The sequence below is a fragment of the Typopeltis vanoorti genome, chromosome 14 (genome assembly GCF_054136105.1).
Source record: "Typopeltis vanoorti isolate ZY-2024b chromosome 14, IOZ_Tvanoo_1.0, whole genome shotgun sequence".
Classification (NCBI taxonomy): Eukaryota; Metazoa; Arthropoda; class Arachnida; order Uropygi; family Thelyphonidae; genus Typopeltis; species Typopeltis vanoorti.
This window is the reverse complement of record NC_143562.1, coordinates 89,333,506-89,357,523: the sequence shown is the minus strand read 5'-3', so window position 1 is coordinate 89,357,523 and position 24,018 is coordinate 89,333,506. Positions and strand designations below refer to the sequence as shown.

Here is a 24,018-nt window from a genome sequence, read left to right as displayed (position 1 = left end):
CTGAGTTAAATGAAGTCATTCTTGATAACCTTATTTTGCAACTGCCTGAACCCATATTTCTTATGGGTGACTTTAATGGTCATAATATTCCGTAGGGCAGTGCCAACACAAATAGATGAGGTCGAATCATTGCAAGAATCCTTGACAATAATGACCTCTCCCTTTTGAATAATAGATTCAATATTTTCTTCCATATGCCTACTTGCTCATGTTCTGCAATTGATCTTACAATCTGCTCCCCCTTCCATTCTTTCACTGCTCATGTGGGATGTCGAAGAGAACATATATGGAAGTTGTCACTTTCCTATTCTTTGCACAATGTCTTCACAGGAACCACGTTCCCCTACATGGATGATCATATGGAAAATATACCAGGCTGACTGGAACACTTTTTCCCATCTTGCATCTTGTAAAATTTAATGCTGATACCATCAGTCAAACACCTATCAACGAAGCAGTCTAGTATGTAACAGACTGCATTGTTCAGGCAGCAGCCTCCATTCCAAGAACATCATCTTGATTTCCACTCTATTCAAAGCCTAGGTGAAACCCAGAATGCCAGACAGCCCAAAAAAATCAACACAAGAGTAGGGGGTATATTTCTTAGATACCCTACCATATCAAAGTTAATAGCATCTAAGTTTGCTTAGTCAAAGCATGTTACATGAGATGTCAAAGTCAAAAACAATCTTGAATCCAATTTACCTCATCGATTAATCAAATGACTGGTGCAAAAATTGTATGGGATAAAATCCAGAAACTGAGAGGTAGATATAGAATATACTGTTTGTCTACCTTAGACCATAATAGAAGTGTTATTGCTGATCCCAAAGCCATTGCAGACACTTTGGGAGAAAATTTTTCCAGAATCTCAGCAACAGCTTCATATCTCTGAATTTTTAATACTGTAAGAGCAGCAAGAGAAACAAGGCTAAATTTTTCTACTAATGGGCTTGATCCATAGAATCAGCCATTTGTTAAGGAGGAGCTAAAATGAGCTCTTTTACTACTCACCCTAATTCATTAGGGCCTGATGACATCCATTATGAAATGGATGAATGATAAAACATCTATTATCTTCTGTGGATCTCCTTCTCTTAATATACAATAGAATACTTGCAGAGGAAGAATTTCTGGATTTTTAGCATAAGTCAGTTATCACTGCTATCCCAAAACCAAACAAATAATTATTGACCTGTTGCTCTAACCAGCTGTCTTTATAAGATATTAGGGAAAATGGTTAATGCCAGACTTCTCTGGTATTTAGAAAGCAACGATCAATACATATTGTGGCTTCCATAGACATCGTTCAACTTTAGACCATTTGATTTGTTTAGAAACTTGTATAAAAGGTGCATTTCTGAAGCAAGAACATCTGGTTTCAGTTTTTTTTGACATGGAAAAAGCTTATGACACTGCCAGGAGATATGATATATTAACAGATCTCTACATGGTATTTTGTTATCACAGTTAACTCAATCACTGAACAGTTTCCTCCCATTGTAGACAGTGCTCTATATGTTGATAACTTCACAATTTGCTGTCACTCTCATGACATGAGGCTAATTGTTTCTCTATGACCTCTTAGTAATAGGTTCAGTTTTCAACAGAAAAAAAATGTCTGTGTATATGTCTGTCAAATGCACTCTTCACCCAGATCCTGAATTGACAAAGTGTTATTCCATTATCAACAGAAGCCAAGTTCTTGGGACTCATCTTTGACAGAAAAACTTACATTCCTTGCACACATTTCTCAACTAAGAGAAAAGTGTAAGAGAGAGAGAGAGAGAGAGAGCATCAAATTTCCTTTGCACTCTATCCTCTACTGAATGGGATGCTGATTGATCTTCATTGCTTCATCTTTATCGTGCACTTATATGTTCAAAGCTGGATTATGGGTCTCAAGTCTGTGGTTCTGCAAGGCAGAATAACCTGCAATGGTTGGATCCCATCCATCTCAGAGTATACAGATAGCTTTTGGTGCCTTTCACACATCACCTACTTAGTCTATATGTTGAAGCAAATGAACTGGCTCTATCACTTAGATGGAAACAGTTGATTTAATTATGCCCTAAAGATAGTCTCTTCCAGATAATCCTAGTCTCTTTTCTGCATTGGGAAGCTCAATATCACACTAATCAGACTGCCATACATCCTTTTGGTATGCATGTTAAAGAGACTATGCCATCTGTTGTCATGAATGTTGACAACATTGCCTACATCAAGCTAACAGCATTCCACCTTGCACCTCATCCTGCAATCTCTCACTTTGTCAACTGTAGAAGTCTCATACTCCATATGTCTACCTGCAATTGTTTAATGCACAGAGCAGCCCACTCTGATTTCTTGCCCATCTATAGTGATGGCTTAAGAAATGATACCCGTGTTGTCTGTGCTGCTGTGTTTCCTGACATTACTATCTCCAATCAGATCCCACCTTATTGAAGTAATTATACTACGGAGTTACATGCTATTCAGCTTGCACTTATAAAAGAAAACCACTACCAAAAGTGTGTAATTTATGCAGACTCGATGAGTTTGTATAGATTACAGGCTATCTCCTCTATCTTTGTGAGGTGGAACAAAAGTGTGTTTTGTACCACCTGTAGATGCAGCTGCTAGATCAGCTCATCCTTTATCCTGTGCTATTTGACAGTATCATATACAGACTACAGACAATTTATAAGGTCAAAGTTAATTGCTTTATGGCAGGAAGCATTGACAAACAAATTATATGACATTAAGCATTGGCATTCTAGTCATTGTAGAAAGAGAAGAGAGGAAATAGTTGTTGCTAGGCTCTGCATAGGTCACTGTCATCGTACACATTCTTATTTCTGATGACCCTCCCATGTGTGAAAAATGCAATATGCATCTTACTAATTGTTATATTCTGGTGGAGTGCCAGCACTTTACATGAGAGAGTGTTAATTTGTACAAACACATTTGACTATAATTTTGTTTATATGTAGATACTGCATTGCTTAACCTAATTTTGTACATACATATTATTTACTAATTTCTCTTTTTATGTCCTGCTGTAATTTTGTTTATATGTAGATACTGCATCGTTAAACTTAATTTTTGTGCATGCATATTGTTTACTAATTTCTCTTTGACTATTTATGTACTGCTGTGACCTTTGCTGTAATTTTACTTATAATTTTACTTGTAATTTTACTGCATTTCTTGGCTTGGTTTTTGTAGATGCATATTGTTTACTAATTTGTCTTTGACTATTTATGTATTACTGTAACCTTTGACCTTGTATATTGCTGTAACCTTTGCTATGGTACAGTATGACCTTTGCTGTTCTTGCACCAATAAACTATAAAACCAACCAAATAAGTCAGGCAAAAAAAAAAAAAGAAAAAAGTATCTGCAATGCCATTTCATCTCCTGGCACCAAGAATCTTTAATTCTCTTAACAAAGGGCTCAGAAATGAGAAATGAGAAGAAATCTTTAAGAGAGGATTAAGGCTATTTCTTGGAGCCATAAATGACAATGAAACATTGTTCACTTTTACCTAGATAGACAGTAATGGACTGCAAAGTACTCTTTCTGTTGATTCTCAATGTACAGAAATGTATAATAATAATCTCTAACATTTGTTGTTCAGCCATTATCCATATAGTAGGTTAGTCAAAATAGTGCCTCAAGAAGTTTGGAGTATACATAATTAATTCATAAATCGTGAAATGATCATATTGATCCCTTAGTTTCAAATTCAAGCATCCTGTAGCATGCACATTAGTGCTGTGTAAATCATCTTGAATTTCACAACTTTGCCTGACAAAACCAATAGTTTTCCCATCACCACAGGAGTCCTATAAGGAGATACTCTGGCCTGATATCTATTCATCATAAGTGATTGACTATATTTTTAAATTAATCCAAGTTAAATCCAGAATTCTCATCCAAGATCCATATACACAATGCACCTTGCAGACTTGAGCTTTGCAGATGATATAGGCCTCATTGACTCTAACATCATACACATCCAAACCACTTTAACAGCCTTAGGAGAACTGCAGTATTTGGACTAAAAATAAACTCTTAAAAAACAAGGATATTAAAAAATCAGATAGATGGGAACATCTATATAAATCAAAATGATTATCTTGACGAAGTAGAGGACTTTGTATACCTAGGATCACACATTTCAGATTCTTTAATAGACATCAAGACAAGAAAACAAAAAGCACTCCTTTTCCATAGAAGTCAAGCCTCATCTCAAAGGAGATGAAAATTCGTCTTTATAAGTGCACTGGCCAGTCTATCTTTCTATATGGCTCCCAGACCTGGAACATCTCAACAAAAGCAGCAACCAATATTATAAACAGTTTTGGAACTACTTGTTTAAGAAATATCCTGGACTACTCCTGGCAAGACCACATTCCCAACTCTACTATATTAGAAGAAACCCAGCAAGATCCTCTAGTCAGCACTGTTCAAATCAACCAAATAAAATGGCTTGGCCACCAACTCAGACACCCACCCTCTACATCTTTTGGTACTCTGGTCCTTTATGTCCCTACAGGCAGGAAAAAAAAAAGAGGCAGACCCTGAACTCAGTATTGGAAATACATCAGTAGCATTCGCCCTGTTTCCTCCCAACTCTCTACGTTAGAGATCATCAACTAGCATACGACAGATAAGCCTGGCTTTCCTTCACGTCATAAGAACCTCCAAGTCCAATCTCAGTGTATGCAGACTTATTTGGTTTGATTTGTTTCCCTATTTATAATTGTAAAAAAAAATTATAAATAAATGATGATGAAGATGATTGCTTACAGTAGTCAGTACTGAATTTTGTTTTAAAATGCAGTTGTAAAATTAATGTCATGAATGTGAAATAATAACAAAAAAAAATTAATGTTAATGGCAGTATTGGTAATAAGGTTATTATTAAAAAAAATTTTATCATGAATTTTTCCATCCTTGATTCATAGTAGTAGATCTAGCAATTACCAGGCACAAAGGTTAGAAGAAACTCTAAATGGTCACTCTTGACATTTCCAGGACATCTGATTGGGAAGCAGCCCTCTGTTCCAGATTTAAACTACCATCTTATAGTCTGCTTTTCATACTTTGCAGTTGGATCACCAGTTTCTTTCTTCTGGTTATCTGCTTTGTGTCACGGTAGATGTCTTCCTCTATTCAGATTTCCATACTAGTATTAGTCCTAAGATGTGATAAAAAAAATTGATATTATATTTATATATATCTGTGCATCACATTACAGAATATATGCAGTGGAATGTATTGAATTAACATTATAAATAGATACAAATCCATCAAATGCATTCATTTTCTCTGAAACAGTAATAATTTTTTTTCTGATAATAGATTTAATTTATTGGTATAACTGCTAATATGCTAATTCTTTCCATTTTCCATTGATTTTCTGTAGGTGAAAGTAGCATCAGAAGTTACTGAAGCATGTTTAATATTGAAAAAGCTTGCTAAAATCTTGATGAACAAGCCTGTGGAACAAAGTATGGTTATGAAACTTGATATTCTGTTAACATTGTCATTGTCACTCTGCCAATTATCATTTATTCATGGTTTGGATCCTTCACTCATTCTTCAGACATCAGAAGAATTGCTGGAATATGTCAAACAGGTAATAAAAATAAATATACAATCAATCATAGAACTGTGTAGCTCATTCCTGTCATATATAAATTTTGCTGCACATGTAGCTTTTGAATATTTTTTCTTCTTCCTTCTAGGTATTAGGCCTACTTGCCTGTTACAGAGCTTTCTTAAGCTCTTCTAAGTCATACCCGTCTCGAGGATAAGGTGACTAGCCCTATGCCTCCCAGTATATCCTGTGACTGTAGCTTGTGTGTTCACGGGGCTGGTTTGCCTGCTTATGGGAGGAAAAACCCCAGATAAGCTGGGGAGAAAAATCCTGCTGTCCATGCCCAAGATCGGTTAACTTGACGGTGTCTGAGAAAAATCCTTAAGCTCCTCACGTCAACGTCAGGAATCAAACCCAGGATTGAACCCTTTCCCAGGCATATGGTTGCAAAGCACATAGCCACTAGGCTAACTGCGCAGACAATATTTTTTTTTTATAAGAAACCAATTTTAGGTTGCAGTAATGTCATGAACACAACAGTGTGGTTAGTGTTTATATTTAACTCTTCTAATTGGTATGGCATTGTTATTAGTGATACATTTTATTGTGTAAATAAGACACTAGTAAAAAAATTTGTAGCAAAGTCGGGAAACTAATCAGTGAACGTTGGCAAGAGTGTGTTAATGAGAGGTAATGTTTTAATGACTTAAACAAAAACAAACGATAGATTAAATAAAACCAAAAAATAGATAATCTGTGAATTTGATTGCAAAACTTCTGAAAGTTGAGCAATGATTCCAGTTTAATTATGAGCACTTGCATTTTGACAACTGTAGATTTTAATAAGGAAAGCATTTTTATATTGTGTTGTATACAAATAGATCTAGAGGTATGTACTTATTTTTCATCTTATAAGACATACATTGTATTGGACACATCACATTTTTCATGTAGAATTTTTGGAAAAAAAATAAATTCTTTGCAGTATAAGATGCATGAATTATGCATCAAATTTTTCAAGTAAATATTATTATTTTTTTTATTTTAAATTTTAATACATGCATTATCCATTTATTAGATAAAAACGAAAACAAGTATTCTTAATAATCATCAAATCATTAAAAAAAATCTAACATATAATAATGCACACATGCATAAATCATTTCTCTTTGCAAATCTAAAGCACCATGATAGCAACCCTGTAAAATTGATGTTCTTTCTGTTGCCAATAATATAGCTCATTGAATAATCATTTTTGTAGATACACAGCAACCCGATCTTCTTTGATCCATTATCCAAGAGTTGAATTCATTTTCAATTTCTGGCTATTTTACCTGTTTTCTGTGGAGATTGTGTTTTTTAGAATTTGTTTTTTCTGTAGGTGGAGGCCCAAAATGCCACTCTGCTGCCCTGTTGCCATTCTTTTTTTGCATACTCAATCACACTACACTTAAATGCAATTGTATAGCTATGTCTGTGCTTCATAGAATCTTTTTCTTCTCTTCTTCTTCTGCAGCTTCTCCCACTTAAGTGGGGTCACTGTTTATGAGTCTCCTCCACACCTTCCTGTCTTGGACTGTCACCACATCCAAGTTCTTCATCCTCAAGTCCTCTTCTACCAGCTCCCTCCATCTCTTCTTTGGCCGCCCACGCTTCCACCTTCCTTGCACATCCATCTGCATGACCCTTCTTCCCACATATTCGTCCTCCCTTCTCATCACATGACCAAACCATCTCAACCTTGCCTCCTGTATTTTCACTCCTAAGTTCGTAACTTTCACTGTGCTTCATAGAATCCATGGATTATAAAAAAAATTAAATATAATGACGTATTGATTACTAGTTTAAATTCGTGACCACTAACGATCGTGCAACTATTCAAACTGATCATGCATTACTGATAAGCGATGATGCACTGTGACTCCTCATACATAAAAATCATATCAGTATATAAGACACATTTGACTTACAGGATGCATTATAATTTTCAGATAAATTTTAGGAAAAAAAAGCAAGTCTTATAATATGAAAAATATGGTAATTCTAGATCTATTATATTATATTTCTATATAATAGATCTAGAGTGCTCAAAATTGAAGTCAGCATGCTCAATATAGTAAGAGTCAAATATTTTTGACTCTTCCTATATCAAGCATGTTGGGAACCAGATGAATAGTTTTCTATAGAGAATTTCCATCAACATAGCATGATTCGAGGGGATTTCAGGAATTAGGTTCCCTCCCGAAAGTAGTTAATACTTGATGCGTTTAACTTGATCCTCCCTTGAAGTAGATCAGTAGCTAATATGCTAATTCTTGAATATGTTATCATCAAGAACTAAGTAAATATGGTTCTTCATAGGGACTAAAGAAATATGTAGGGATCCTGTTGTGTTGAAGAACTCTGGTTGTTGTTATCTTGTTCTTTGAAAAGTCTTAGATGTTTCCATGTGCTCCTTGAACTGCTTTGGCTATGTTGATGATTTTGTTTGTATAGAGCTGTTATTCAGGATTAGGATCTATTTCTTGCAAGGCTGCTGTAATTTGAAGGACTCTGGTTATGAGGGGAATAACTCTTAGAGCCATTTAAGTGGCTGGTTAGCTAAGTGTTGGTTAACGAGTAGCTGACATTGTTCAGTCATTCCAGTAGAAATCTTCCAACTTAACAAGGAAAAAGGCAAAACAATTCGGTCAGAATTGAAATTTTGTTTTTGAAAGTGAGAGCATCGTTTGCTATCTAGTTTTTTCCTTGCAGATCAGTCAAGTTTTCCAAAAAAATTTTTGAGATGATGAAGACATTATAGCAAAAGATGGAGTCACATTATTACAATAATAGATTATTAGATTCAGCTTTCACAGTATAGTAGCATTTCTCAAAATCCAGTATTAAAAAAAAAATTATGATTTGATGACATAGATATTATAAAATTAAAGGTAGCAAAAGAATAGTAACCTTGAATGAGCCATCCAGGAATGCATTAAGAAGTGGAGCAGATAGGGAAAGCATTCAAGCTATAGGATACTATTTTGAAAGGGACAAGCTGAATCACTTTTTATCATTAATAGTTCATGAAGACTAATAATTATATTTGTCATAGCAATTCATTGGTAATGTATAAATGTGAGAATTTTTTAGTCACCTCATTTAGGCTTCTAAATTTAATATTGATTTATTGAAAATGTTAGAATAAGTATAAATTTTTCATTTTTTGTCTAACAGGTTAAACACTCAGTAGCAAGCCAAACATCTATTTTTATGATATCTGTTTTGATTCTTCAAAGTTCTGCAGATGTTTTGTACAGCATATTGCATATTGGTAAGTGTTATATGATAAGACTGTTTAAACTTTAATAGTTGCATTTGCTTTTCTTGAAATATTATATAAGAGTGAGATTTATAGATAAAATCTACATTAAAAACAGAGTGAAACAAAGTTTGATCAGTTGAAAAGTTCCTATTTCCTTGTAGACAAGGAAATAAACATTTTTGAACCTAGATAGTCATAATTAAATCAATATTTGTGAGAAATGTCACTCAGAGATATTTTCTGTTACAATTAATATTAAATGAAAGAAAATTACACACAAATGAAAGTTTTACTTACTCACTTGCTATAGTACCACCTTATGTACAATGTTTTGCATTTTCCTGTTTTCATTCAGTAATTTCCATGCAGAAAAAAATAGGTATGTAAAAACAAATGTGTAAAAGCAGGTTTCAGTAGATTCCCATTGCATCTAGTGTCTGCCCTTGTGATTTAAAAAAAAAAAAATTCTTATGGAGAATGCTACCCATATGAAAAATTATTGTTGTTTTAGCACTGATGGAAGAGTTTGTGTCAGACAGATCAGCTCTTGTCACGAATACTTTCTTTCTGCATTTCCATTGCTCACTTGTTTATGAATTTTGTATTGACAAGCTTGGTTCAATTAACAAGTGTAAATTTCTCACTGAGGTAATGACACTGATTTTAGGTATTGGTTCATGAGACATCAGAGTAGTTTGTTACTACAGTAACAGCCTACCTTATTACTGTCTCCTCCCTCACAATTACAGATAGCGGTATTTAATACTTCTTACTTTCCCATCTTGAAAGGGACTTGTGCTGATTGACATTCAATGATTGACAGTTTTACTATCTAAAAACAATTTTTCAGAAATTAGCTCTTATGTGAAACATACATTAAACTGAACCAAGCCTTCTACAATTTCTGGATAACTTTTGGGAACAAAGAGTGTAGATTTTCTACGAATTTATTCCACTATTCAGATATAGAGAATGGCTATTGGATTACTTATGTTTAAGTTGGGAGGGGACAGAGTGTTAATATTATGTTGTTCCAGTGAGGATTGTAGCCATTGGCTAAGAAAGTGTTGCACATGTGATTGAGCTCAGTGAGTAGTGATGGTTATTACTTGAACATGTACTTTTTTCTTGTTCACTATTGTTTTAAGGTTTTCTTTTACATATGAAATTGATGTACTCATGTAGTCACTGAATCTGTGCACACAGGTAGAAACATTTCTCAATAGTTACACCATTACTCCTGTAATAATCATAGATGGCGAACGTATGGCAACGATTTACAGGTGATATCCTTTTATATGCTTATAAATTATTCAACCTTTTTTTTTTAATTGTTACAATACGTACAAGTTAAATTTTGTTTTATGCCAGAGAGCAGCTATGAAGATGTGCATATGATTGATGCAGTATTAACAAAAGATCATGTGACCCAAAGACAACCTACAATTGTTGAGTTGAAATGCTAATTCTCTTTAACCGAATTTCATAACATTTGAAACTGTCATAACAACATTCACTATATATTACTTAGTTTTAACACATTCAATGGGGTGTCGTTTATCGTTCTGATGGAACTTCTCATTACCAGCGGGCTCAACTCACACAAAGTTTCAACCCTTGGTTGAATTTCATTGCTGCTTGTTTGTGTTTGAGCTGGCAGGGGAACTCACACATGCGTTATATGGCATATTTCAATTCGTAGTAGAATTTTATTTGAAGTTAGCCTTTGTGATCTGTCATAATGACATTGAGAATTTCAAATGCAATGAAACAAACACTTATTTCATGTGATTTGCTTGAGTCTATACAGTGTTAAATTTGTGATTCTTGTAAACTTCATAAGAGAATTTACTTGATCACAATTTAACAAGTAGAAACCTTAATAAGAAAATCATGTTTGCATCTAAGTATAAAATGAAAAAATATATTGAAAAGAATAATTGTTAACTCCTATAAGAACAATGATTGTATAATATTAGAAAAATTAAATAATTAATTTACAGTATTTAGTTATAAGAATTTTGCATGTAAAAGGCTTGCTTGTTATACACTTGAAACAAGAGATTGTAAGTTATGCTAATTCTTAGAAAAAATAGGTGAGCTAATAGAATTTGATAAAACTGACTCATAGGGTTACCTAGAACTGAAGTAAAGTCCAAGTTCACGGTTTCCGATTTAGACACTGCCGCGGGTCAGTCGCGTGCACATGGCCCACCAAAGATGGAAGGTTCAGTAGGGAGACGCCACTCTAACAGGAAATTAGGATTTAGGAGAAATATTAGGATTAAGAGAAACGTATCCTAATGATGGGAGGGAAGAAAATTAATTGCAGGAGATGCTGGTAGGGTCATAATATGAAAGGGTTGGGAACCCCCTTTCATATTATGACCCCCCATGAGGTCTTTTGCCAGTTTTCGTTTGGAAGTTACCTTATGCAGTTTCCTGAGTGACAGTCAGGAGTCCCCTCCATCTGCCACGACATGGAATATTAGTAAGTGGGATTTAGGTCCTGTTTTCCTACCATCGAGAACAAAGGACACCACATGGTCGGGAAGAAAGGTATTTACCGCATACTGAGCCAACCCTAGTCTAAAGGAAGGAGACTATCAGTGGAAATTGTGGCTATCCTCATGGTGAATCTGATGACTGCAGAACAGCAAATAGATCGTGTTTCCTTAGAGGAAGCCTGACATGCTGCAACCGAGATGGCCCTCATGTTCTGAAGTACCCCAAATATGTCCCACTACAAAAGGAGATTTTCTTCAGGAATCGCAGACAAGTAACGTCTAGTAGAAGAGTTTCATCAAACGGTATTGTGAAAAGTTTTATGTTAATTCTGTTAATTTAATATGACTGTAATTGTAATTCATATTACTAAGCAATTGAAGGACTTGAATGAGAGTTGAACTGGACTTTAGCTCACTTAATAGTATAGAGAAAGAGGGAACTAGTTTATCAGTATTACTGAATGAGCGATAGTGTGTATAGATACTAGTATATGTAATTTATCCTTAACTGAGAAAGGTTAAGAAAATTGAATGTGCCGTTCATTGTAGTATTGGAATTGCTAAGCCCACATAACTCTTGTAAATTAATGTGTGTAATCCAATTATGTCTAATTGAATTATTGTGTCATATTATTATGCTTAAGCGGGTGAAAGATTTAAGCCAACTTAATCATTGATGGGAAAGCCCCTTTATCTTGTGTGTGTAGAGTTCTTTTTGGAGGCATAACAGTTTATCCCACCTGCTAGTGTAAAATTTTTATTTTTGTATTTTGCTTATCTTATTAACATTTGAATTGTAGTTTTTAGAATTTAATGTACTGTATTGTATTTATAAATTTAATCAACTTTTGCTTGTCAAATATTCAGTTGTCTGAAATTGCCATTCAATGCACCGCTTGTTATAACGTACGGACCTAGGCGCAGAGGGGGGGGGGAAGAAAAGGTTAAGTTACGAGATCAAGGTTACGACTGCATCTGCATCTGATTATTTCACTTCTAGACTTATTTAGGATTTTGCTTCTTGTTTTAAATTTCTTTATAAACTAAATATCCTAAATGGTGTAGCTTTAAAAAATAAATGTTTTAGGATACTAAGAGGAGCAAGAGCTTAGATATCTACTACTGAGGTGATGATACGCGAAGAAAAAGGATAAGATATATAAAGGAAATATATAAATAAACAAGAATGGGACACAACAACAGCATAGTTTTTTTGTGAGAGGGGACATGATTCTTTAGTTAGTGCCTTTTTTATTCCAGCTGTCTCTAATTGCACTATTTGTTGAGAAATATATTACATAGATTGCAAAAGCTTCTGAACCTTATTCAGGGATACAATAAAACTACTTGTTTTTCTTGCATTTGCAGTATAATGGCTGTTGGGGAGGGCGTGTTGTTAATCACGGGGAGCGAGTTGCTATCGCCTCGATGTGAACATGTTTAAACATTTTTCGTGTGCAAGGTATATGCAACACTATTTAATGTCTTTTTTTCATAAAGTAAAATCAGGGGTGTCAGTTATACGCAAGGGCAATTTATTTTCGAATAAATATGGTAAGCATTTGGCCGACAAGTTGATGTCCTTCTGCTACTTTCCCTGCTCGGCTAACTTCGATGGTGAGTCACAACGCATAAATATTTTTCTCACTGCCGTTTTTTTTTTAAAACCAACATCATTAAAATCAATTTAATAATACAATAATCAATTTTACACTGAATAATATTATAAATTTATATATAAATAAATATTATAAATAAAATAAAATATTATTTATAAAATTATAATTATTTATAAAATATTATAAATAAATATATATATTATAAATAAATAAATTAAGTTAGATTAATTTTCTATTAATTTTTTCCCTATTAAAAAACTGCCCGGAACGTCAGCAGCTTGATTTGTAAATTTTTGGCACGTGCACATAAAAAGGTTCGCCACCACTGCCCTACACCAATTGATTGGAAAGGTACCTGTTTCTTACATTATACAAAAACCTGGTATGTACAAATTTAAGAAAGCCTATGAAATTTTGATCAACCATCCTAATCTAAACAATAACGGTGGCCTAAAAATCCCAAGAATATATATAGCACACATTCATCACACATAACTTCTGTTTAACTTCTCTAGCAAGCCCTGACTTTAGGACTAAGCAATTATTTCAGCTCTAATTTCATATATTGGCCATTATCAATGCTGTTTTTGCTCTGATTTATCTGTGAGTAATCTTTAGCCTGACTTTTGGTTAATTTATTTATTAGTACTTTCTAGCCAAACAGATAACAAGACTGGAAAGACTTTTGTTGGGATTATATTGATCAAGTGCATATAATAAACAACTGAGTTATACCAACTAGTTTCACCAACTAAGTCTGTTGGCATCTTCAGGGTACATAACTGATATACGGCACTAAAAAGTAAAAAACTGTTACAAACCATAATCGGTTGATTATAGTTTGTAACAGTTTTTTTACTTTTTAGTGCCGTACATCAGTTATGTACCCTTAAGATGCCAACAGACTTAGTTGGTGAAACTAGTTGGTATAACTTAGTTGTTTATTATATGCACTTGATCAATATAATCCCAATAAAAGTCTTTCCAGAGCTTTTTGGTCAAGAAAATTAAACGTTTTTTTAACAGATAACAAGACTTTTTTTTTTTTTTTTCCTTCTCCCAGGCCAGTAGTATTAATGGTTGACCAAATTAGTGTGACTTCAACATACTGTGTGTACTGTGATGTATCTTGTCTCTTTGTATATATCTGTAAACTCTAGATGATGATGACCTTGATATGAAGGTTAAAATGTTGGGTGATTATTTTGGTTTATATTTAACTGAGTGGCAACCGAGTAACAAATACTTAAGTTATTAACTATTATAACATGGCAGTAGTCTCGATAATTTATTAAAATGAATGCTGATCAGCATGGAAGAATGGTGAACTATTAAAGAATGGTAAATGTTATATCTACTGCTCTATTCTCTCCAGACTAACCACCATGGCGAGCAAATCTACACAAATGGTCCCGAGTTCTTGGCTTCCCTTAAATGGGGTAGGGATGCGAAGAATCTCCGGGCTCAAAATGGTGTGTCCACTTAAACTAGGGACCTGGAATATCAGAACCCTGTATAAAGCAGGTAAATTAAGAAATGCTATTCAGGAAATGAAAAGACTTGAAATTAGGATTTTAGGAATGAGTGAAGTTAGGTGGCCAGGATCAGGCAAAACTCAAGTTAATGACATGACATGACAGTGACCACTCTGGAAGTAGTGAAAACAGCCATCAAAATGGAGTTGGAATAATATTAAATAAAGATGCCAATAAGTCACTGTTGAGGTTCATCACCTATTCAGATAGGATGATGTTATTAAAACTGAAAGGTCAACCATTAGATATTAATCTTATTGAGGTCTATGCTGACAAAAATGATATCGAGATTGAAGAATTTTATGATCAATTAAAAGAACTAATGAAACACACAAAGAAACATGATGTTAACATTGTCATGGGTGATTTCAATGTTGAAGTTGGGAAAGGTAGAAGTTGGAGATATAGTTGGTGAACATGGACTGAGAACAAGAAATGAGAGAGGAGATAGTCTTATTCAATTCTGCCAAGAAGAGGAAAAACTAATAATCACAAACACGTGGCTTAAGCTACCACCCTGAAGGCTATATACCTGGTGATCACCACAGGATAATAATGCAAATATAGTCAGAAACCAAATTGATTACTTGCTGATTAATCAACGATTTTAGAGTTCCAACAAAAACTTATCCTAGCGCAGATATTGCTTCTGATCATCTTCTGATGACAGAGTTAAAACTTAGAACTGAAAGCTATACTTAATCAACAAAAAAGGTTTGATCTAGGAAAGTTAAACCCAGAGATAAGAAACAAATCGAGTCAAGATCTGAATCAAGCGATAGCACTTATCAAGAATGATGACATCATGAGGGTTGTGAATCATTGGACAAATGAAAATCTGTCTTTATAGAGAAATGTACCTTGTGTCCTGATAGCGCAGTGAAAAAGAAAGATTGGATAACTGACGAAATTCTTTCTCTCATGGATAGCGCAATGCAGATCATATAAAAATCATAGTCCAACAAAATATAAAGTGGTTCAGAAAATTATTAAAGGCAAGATCAAAGAAGCAAAAGAAATCTAGATGAATGAAAAATGTAATGCTACAGGAAAAGCATGACAGTTTAATCTACACAAAAAGTTGGAAGAGACCTTAGGTATATTTAAGAAAAAACAACTATGTATCCTTCAAAACAAAAAGGGAAAAATAATATCTGAAAAGGATGACAAAATATAAGAATGAGTGAAATATGCAGAACTCTTTACTGATAACAGACAGAACCCAGAAAATACTTATGAACATTTGGAAGGTCCATGCATTCTAAGATCAGAGGTAGAATGTGCACTGAACTTGGCTAAAAATAGTAAAGCCTTAGGCCCTGATAGAATACCAGCCGAAATAGTAAAGTTGTTAGAAGGTAATGACAGTATTATATTAGTAAAGCTATTTAATAAGATCTATGATACAGGCATAATCCCTTAAGACTAGTTACAGTCGACCTTCATCATGCTACCTAAAAAAGCAAATGTGAAAACTTGTAATGACTATAGAATGATCAGTCTAATGAGTCGTTCTCAAAATGTTTCTGAAATAATTCAAAAAAGAATATACAAAAAAAATGTGAAGACACTATCAGTGATACCCAATTTGGCTTTAGAAATGGTTTGAGAATGAGAGGCTCTTTTCTGTTCTCAAATCTTATTCCAAAAATGTAGTCTCCAAAACAAGGAAGTATTCATTTGCTTCAGCGACTTCGATAAAGCATTTGACAAAGTCCAACATACTAAAATGATTGCACTATTAAAAAGAATTGGATTAGATGATAAAGACATCAGGATCATTGAAAACTTATTTTGGAACCAAAAAGTATCTGTCCAAGTTGATGACATTATTATGGACTCCATTAACATCAAACGAGGAGTAAGGCAAGGATGTGTGCTGTGACCTCTTCTTTTTAGCATGTACTCAGAAGCCATATTTCAACAAATCTTAAAAGGAAGAGAGGAAGGGATTAATGTAAATGGTGAAATCATCAGTGACATCTGATATGCTGATGACACAGCTCTCCTGGCTGACAATATTCAGGATCTTCAAAATCTTCTGGAACTAGTGAATGAAGAGAGTGAAAAAAAATGGGATTAAAAATAAATATCACCAAAACTAAATTCATGGTCATAAGCAAGAAACCAATTCTTAATTCAGCACTTTCTTTAAATGGGAAACAAATAGAAAGAGTGACAAAGTTTAAATATTTTGGATGCTGGTTAAATGAAGAATGCAATCCAGAAATGGAAATAAAAGTTAGAATTAAAATGGCAAGAAAAAATTTTTTCCTGATGAAATCAAGACCTGTGTAACTGCAATTTAAATTTAGAGCTTAGAGCATGCATGGTAAAATGCTATATATGGTTTGTGCTGCTGTATGGTGTAGAAACTTGGACCTTGAAGACAGCATCAATAAAAAAAAACTTGAAGCCTTTGAGATGTGGTTATACAGACAAATGTTAAAAATCCCATGGACAGCAAAAATGTCCAATCAGGAAGTACTGGAACAAATGGGGAAATCACGTTAACTTTTAGATACCTTAAAAAAGAAGGAAAACTGCATATCTTGGTCATCTACTTCGTAATGAAAAATATAAGATACTTCAACTGATTATAAAAGGGAAGATAAATGGAAGAAAATCTTAGCTGGCAGACATCAGACAGTGGACTGGCATGAGCTCTGAGGATCGCTCAAAATTTGCCAAGGTGGTCACCGACCTCCAATAGGAAATGGCACTCAAAGAAGAAGAATGTTATTTTCCTAATAGCTTTAGGTTCCTTGATTTTGCATAATCATTCTCACTGAACAAAACTTTCTCTAGATGTGTAATTCCAAATCTATTCATGTAAAGTATGATTGTCATGTACTCATCAAGTGTGTCCCTATCATGAAATTGCCATGATATTGTTTCAGTATTGTTTCCTTAGTTTTTTTTTCATTTGGTAATACCTTTTTCCCTCTTGCCTCTCATTTTTTCACTCTTCTGCTCTAATACTTGACAGTGGAATACTTCTCCAGACCAGTTACCCATTCCTATGAAAAACTGTGTAAGCTTGCTCTTTAAAGTCCCCTTGCTATTCTCATCTCATCTTTCTTCACTTCTCTTGTGTTATTTTTCTTCTGACTCACATTTTAGTCATTCATACTTCTTTCAGTTTTTCTTATCTCTATTCCTCTCTTCATTCTGTTTAACACTTGCATTTTCACACTGTTGTTCATGCCCATTCACCACACACAGTCTGTCTTTGACATGGAAACTTCTTACACATCATCTATTTTTTTTCTAAGGATTGCTTAAGCGTCAAAGCCAAATAACTGGGAGAAGACCTCTAAATTGCCTTTAAGGAATGTGGAGAACTAACTGGGGCTTCTGATAATAATAAATTTAGTTTAATCCTTTATCCAAGTGTAAGCAAACAAAGTTTGCACCTGAAGTATCTTCAGGACTGACGCAACTCGTGGTAAAGGTGGACCAAGCTCTCATCACTCCTTGTCTTAATATCTCCCATAATGCAAAGCACATCTCCTTGTGAACATGTATAATGCTATGCATTAAGGGAAGAGCCACTACCCAGACCAGTTTCGACCTTTATTGAGGTCTCTAATGTCCTATCCTCACCTTCACATGGTGCACCTTGTTAGTAGGGATCTGCTGGGTACTGAAGGAATGAGGATGGGCTGGCAATTTAAAACTCAGCTGACCAAACTGTGCTCTCTGTTGGCTTTAAACCACAAATATATATGATGGTACAACATGATGATATTTCATGCTGCCTGGAATGTTGACCAGTTAAACAAGGACTCAAGCTGTTTTCATCAGGGAACCAGGTCAAACAGTGGAAAGTCAGCTACTGGAACAAACCCTGACTCAGCACCTAGAAGATGATGAAACCCAACATCAGAGGAACTGAAAATAGGAATCATCATATAAGAAATATTAATGGAAAGGAAATCGCTGTGGACATAATTGGTTACTGAGACTATGAAATGTATAATCAAATTAGCCAAGCAAATAAGGAAAGGGTGATCATTATGGGTAATTTTTAATTATGGCATTGTAGACTGGAATGATGAGATAGCAATTGGAAATAAAGAAAATGAGTTTCTTGAGTTCTTGAGGGACAGCTACCTCAAACAGTATGTAACAGAGGGCACGAGGATTGAGGATCTTGGATTTGATCATGTCATCAGAGGATGTAATTATAAATGAGGTGTCAAATCACCCTCCAGTTGGTGAGAGTGACCATGAAGTGATTACCTGGGTAGTTGCCAACAGTGTTGAGGACTTCTGTGAGAAAAGGGTATATGTGGAACTACAAGGGTGATGATTATGAAGAGCTCAGGAGACAGCTTGCAGGCGTAGCATGGAATGAGGAGTTAGCTGGAAAAGAGATCAGTGCAGCTTGGAGGATATTCAAGAACTATTTAGTAGAAGCAATGTCTAAATGTATTACAAGGGTCAGAAGGTTAAATAAGGTAGGTGTGAAATGGATGAAGAAATTGAGCATGCTATACAGAGAAAAAGGGAATTATTGAGGCAGCATAAGAGAAGTAGTAATAACCAATTCCATAAGGATTATAAAGACTAGGCAAGACAGGTGACTTGGTTAGTAAGGGTAGCAAAAGTGAGGTATGAGCAGCATACCTCACTTTTGTTATATGCTCATTAGTTAGCCAATGAAGCCAATTATAGGCCAGTTTGTATGTCATCAGTAGTTAGTAAGATCTTGGAGAAAGTAGTGAAGGACCGTATACAGCATTGGGCAGATGAGCATATTTATGCCCGGTTGGAAAAAGCTTTGTTACGAGAACAAATCCACGAGGCACGTAAAAACCTAGCATTCACCAAGCCAAAGTTCTACAACTTAAATTAGAGCTATCCGACTACGTTATTCCAGAAATTTGGGAGATTTTAGACAGGATCACAGACGACTTGGCCAAGCACTTATTACTGAAAAACAAAGAAAAATTAATAATGAAATTTCAAGCCCTACAACAACAGAAAAGCACAAGACCATCAGGATGCCATAACGAAAGGAACAGCCAATCACAAACCGACATCACAAGGAGCAGCCAATTGCCCTCAAACAAAGTTAGGAGCAACCAACCACCATCGGACCACAGCTTGGTTATCAACCAATCAAACCACAATCTCACCCAAGGTGAACTCTCACTGCTAAAGAAAGGTCTGAACTATGCCATTGCTGCGAGGTCAGTGAACAAACTTGATATCGTTTATCATATCAGGAGAGGTTTAAGATTGCTCCCCACCAATCTGGCTGATAAAATACGAATGTAAACATCGTGTATACTAAATTCAAACAAAAAACTAAGCACCAACTTAAACAATACCGAAAATCTAGCCCTTAAATCCTTAAAAAAAATAACCAAGACATTATAATCACGAAAGTAGACAAAGGTAATGCCACTGTCCTTTTAGACCGTACAACATACATTGAAAAAATGAACCATTTGATATCGGCCCACAACACCTACCAAATGGTAAAGTACAACCCCACAAAATGTAACAAAAAGAAAACTGAATTAATCAAATCCATCCACACATGGCCCGAGGAAACAAAAAAAATTAATACCTCATTATGCCCGTGTGTCCAGAATTTATGGCCTGCCAAAAATACACAAAGCAGCACACCACTACATCTGATTGTTGAAGGAATTGACAGCCCAAATTATCACTTAGCCAAAAAATTAGCAGCCACACTCAAGGAATTGGTAGGTCAGTCCCTTCCTACATAAAAAAAATACACATTTCATTAATAAAATTAAAAACATTACACTCAATGACCAAAATTTATTAGTCAGCTTTGACATAACTTCTCTTTTCACCAATGTCTCAATCAATGACACTATCTTGCTCTTACAGAACATATTTCCACATGACATCACGGCCCTCTTTGCCCACATACTCCGCTCAGGATATTTCGTGTGGCAAAACAATTTTTACTTTCAAAAAGAAGGTACAGCCATGGGCTCACAGCTTTCCCCCCCAATAGCTAACTTTTATATGGAAGACTTTGAGCAATGTGCTCTAGAGACAGCATGCCTAAAACCCAAAATTTGGCTCAGATACATCGACAATATTTTTGCCATTTGGCTCCACAGCCACAAAGCTCTAAATACATTCCTTAGCCACCTGAACAAACAACACAAATGTATCCAATTCACCATTGAAATGGAAAAAAACAACTCTCTTCTGTTCCTAGACACACTTGTCACACGTCTTCCCTCTGGATGTCTCTCCTTCTCAGTTTACAGCAAACCTACACACACACAGGCCAATACATACACAAAAATTTTTACCACCACCCAACACAAAAACTAAGTGTCATAAGCACCCTTAAACACAGTGCTCTAACTATTTGTTCTGATAGACAAGCTCTAAACCAGCAATACAAGGTCATCAACCAAACATTTATAAAAAATGGATACAGTAAAAAAAACTATTCACAAGATCCTCCACAAAGATACCAGTAAAAACAAAAAAGATTTCAGGAATGCTGTTGCCATTCCTTATGTTAGAGGCATTTCTGAAAAAATAGACAGAACACTACGCAAATACAACATCAAAATAACCTTTAAACCCCCGAATAAGTTAAGACACCTACTCAGTTCTAAAGATCCTCTTCCACACCTAGCCCACCCAGGGGTATACAAAATACAATGCACATGTAACATACCATACATAGGGGAAACAGGGCAAACTATCCCAATGACACATTAAATACCTCCATTTTGGAAAAATGGAGGTATTTAATGTTGTCAGAAAAACCAGCCTTTCTGACCACGCACTCCAAACATACCACAGAATTGATTGGAAAAATACCAAGTCCCTACACCGCACCAAAACCTGGTTTGAGAGAAAATTTAAAGAGTCGTGAAATGCTCAAACATAACCCAAATCTCAACAAAAATGATGGCCTAACCATTCCAAGAATGTGGAGGACCCATCTACAACCTGTATAACAACCTAAACTAGCCATAGAAAAATCCCACTACAAGAAGACAACCTGGTGAAGTGTTTGTAACATTACAGCAACTGAAGGAAATCATATTATAACAATCAAAACTGTACAAATCCAGAAGAATATTAATACATGAGGCAGTTTATTGTAGTTGTATTTTTTAATTTAATTTAATTTTATTTTATTTATTTATTTTTTTTATCACAAGAGGTCAGGCTAGGGAAAAGGATTAATTAACTACGTAGATTTAATTTACCGGTATACAGGGCTAGAGCATGTAGCTTGGTTCCTTATACACTTGTATCCTTCTGATGATGACCTCGATACAGGAGTTGAAACGTCAAGTTTTATTTTATTAGTAATTAATAAAATATAATCTGTTCGACACGTGTGTTTTTGTGTCCCTAAATTTATAAATATGAATGCTGATCACCGTGTAACCTTAAAAGAAAGATGAGGGTAATGTTATCTGTGAGAGTCGACATGGATTTGTGAAGGGGCACTCTTGTTTTAGCAATATGCTAGTCTTTTATGATAAAGTTACAAGAGCACTAGATGAGGAAAAGGCATATACTGCCATTTTCTTAGACCTAGCAAAGGCATTTGACAGGGTGCCACATGATAAGCTGATATTTAAGTTGCAGCACAGGGATCCCCAAATATTCCCGCGCAAACTTTGAATTAAGGTCTGCGAACCTCGTACTTTCATGCACAAACTCTTAACCTTCTTGAAGGCGCAGACTTCTAGCTCTCCCTGAAGAGTACGTTTAATCCTTTTACAGCATAGCGGAGACGCTTCTGATTTATGCCGCATTCTTTTGCTATTGACCTTGAAGGCGGTATCGGACTGGCTTTGAATATAATAGGTTTCCTCTATACTAAATAACTAACATTAAATACATTTCCAAATTCTAAAGTATTGCCCTTGAACTTCTATTTTAAGACATCTTCTGTTTACTCTATTTAGCATGTTAATTCCTCTGGGTTTTTATACATGGGCTTTTGGTATTACTTACATAGAAAAATTACAATACCTTGAACTTAACATATTCATACATCTTCTATTTATACAATTTTGCATGTTAATTCCTCTGAGTTTCAATATATGGGCTGTTAATATTATTTACATAAAAATTTTACAAGTTTACTTTTTGTGAATTCCTTTTGGATGTGACCCCTTGTAAAAGTTGATGCAAAAAAAAAAGGAAATTTACGCTGCATGTAATTTTTACAGAAGATCTGATGATGTTGGAGTCTTGACAGGTAACAGACTGATTTGGGGGAAAATTGTAGATAGGAAGTTATTAATGATGTAAATTTGTCATGTAGGACTATCATATCCTGTACACCTCTTGAATGGTATATGTCAATAATTTGATGATGATGATTGCCAAAATTGTGAGGACAACACAAAGACTTCTGGGAATAATGCAGAGGACACTGACTTGTAGAAGTAGAGAATTTCTTTCCATTGTATAAGGCTTTGATTAGGCCACATATGGACTACTGTGTGCAGATTTGGTCACCTGGTTTTCAAAAGGGCGAAGAGATGTTGGAAGGGTCCAGAGGTGACTAAGGTAGTTTCTGACCTCTGGAATGTTGAATATGAGGAAAGGCCGAGAAGATGCAGTTTACAGAGTCTAGTGGATAGGAGGAAGAGGGGATATATGATAGAGGGGATATATGATAGAGTAAGGGGTTGTTATAGGATCAGTGTTGGAGAGGTTTTACAGCAAATGGTGGGAGATCAGGGGAGAACCAGAGGTCATCCCTGGAATCTGCATAAGGAGGTTGTGAGCAGGGGAGTGTGATGCGTGTTTTTTGCATGCAGAGTTGTGAATGATTGGAATGCCTTGCCTGAGAGTGTGGTGTCTTCAGAGAGTTTAAGTGTGTTTAAGGTGCAGTATGTGTATGACAAAAGGACCTCCTAAATGAGGCTTTGACTCCATAGGGTCTTGGGTAATAATAACAATAATATATATATATATATATATATATATATATATATATATGAATATATGAATCATATTATGAAAGTAAGTTGCATTAAACCTGATATCAAAATCAGAGATATCAAGCTTAGCTCTTAGCATTATGCAGATGATGTTGTACTCCTAAACACATCCAATGCAAGTATCCAGTATTCTCTAACTAAAATGTATAACAGATGTAACAAATTTGGCATGAAAATAAGGAATTAAAAAAATCAAAATAAGCAGAAACATAGAAAACTTCATCTGCATTTTCAGAGAACCTATAGAATGAGTCAAATAATTCAGCTAATTACGCACAGTTTTTAGTGAAGATAGCAAATTAAATTTGAAAATAGGCAACAGAATAAGTAAAGTTGATATGGCGTAGAGCCAGTTGAATGAATTTATATGGAATAAGATAGAAATTAGCCAAAACATGAAACTATCAGTATACAAGAGTGTTCAAACCGGTTTTAAGTTATAGATCTGAGAGTAGGGTTAGAAATAAAGCACTTGATC

General features: G+C 34.9%; 1 protein-coding gene across 2 annotated transcripts in view; it reads left to right on the top strand.

The window, feature by feature from the left end:
* LOC150099747 (focadhesin) overlaps window positions 1-24,018 on the top strand; it is a 381,450-nt gene that overhangs the window by 80,037 nt on the left and 277,395 nt on the right. For both annotated transcript variants that reach the window (XR_016549345.1, XM_090403693.1), the window contains exons 7-8: window positions 5,415-5,627; window positions 8,808-8,904. Coding sequence is in view for 1 of the 2 variants with exons in the window: in XM_090403693.1 (XP_090259819.1) it covers window positions 5,415-5,627; window positions 8,808-8,904 (310 nt within the window). In the remaining variant the exon portion in view is untranslated. The remainder of the gene's footprint in view (window positions 1-5,414; window positions 5,628-8,807; window positions 8,905-24,018) is intronic.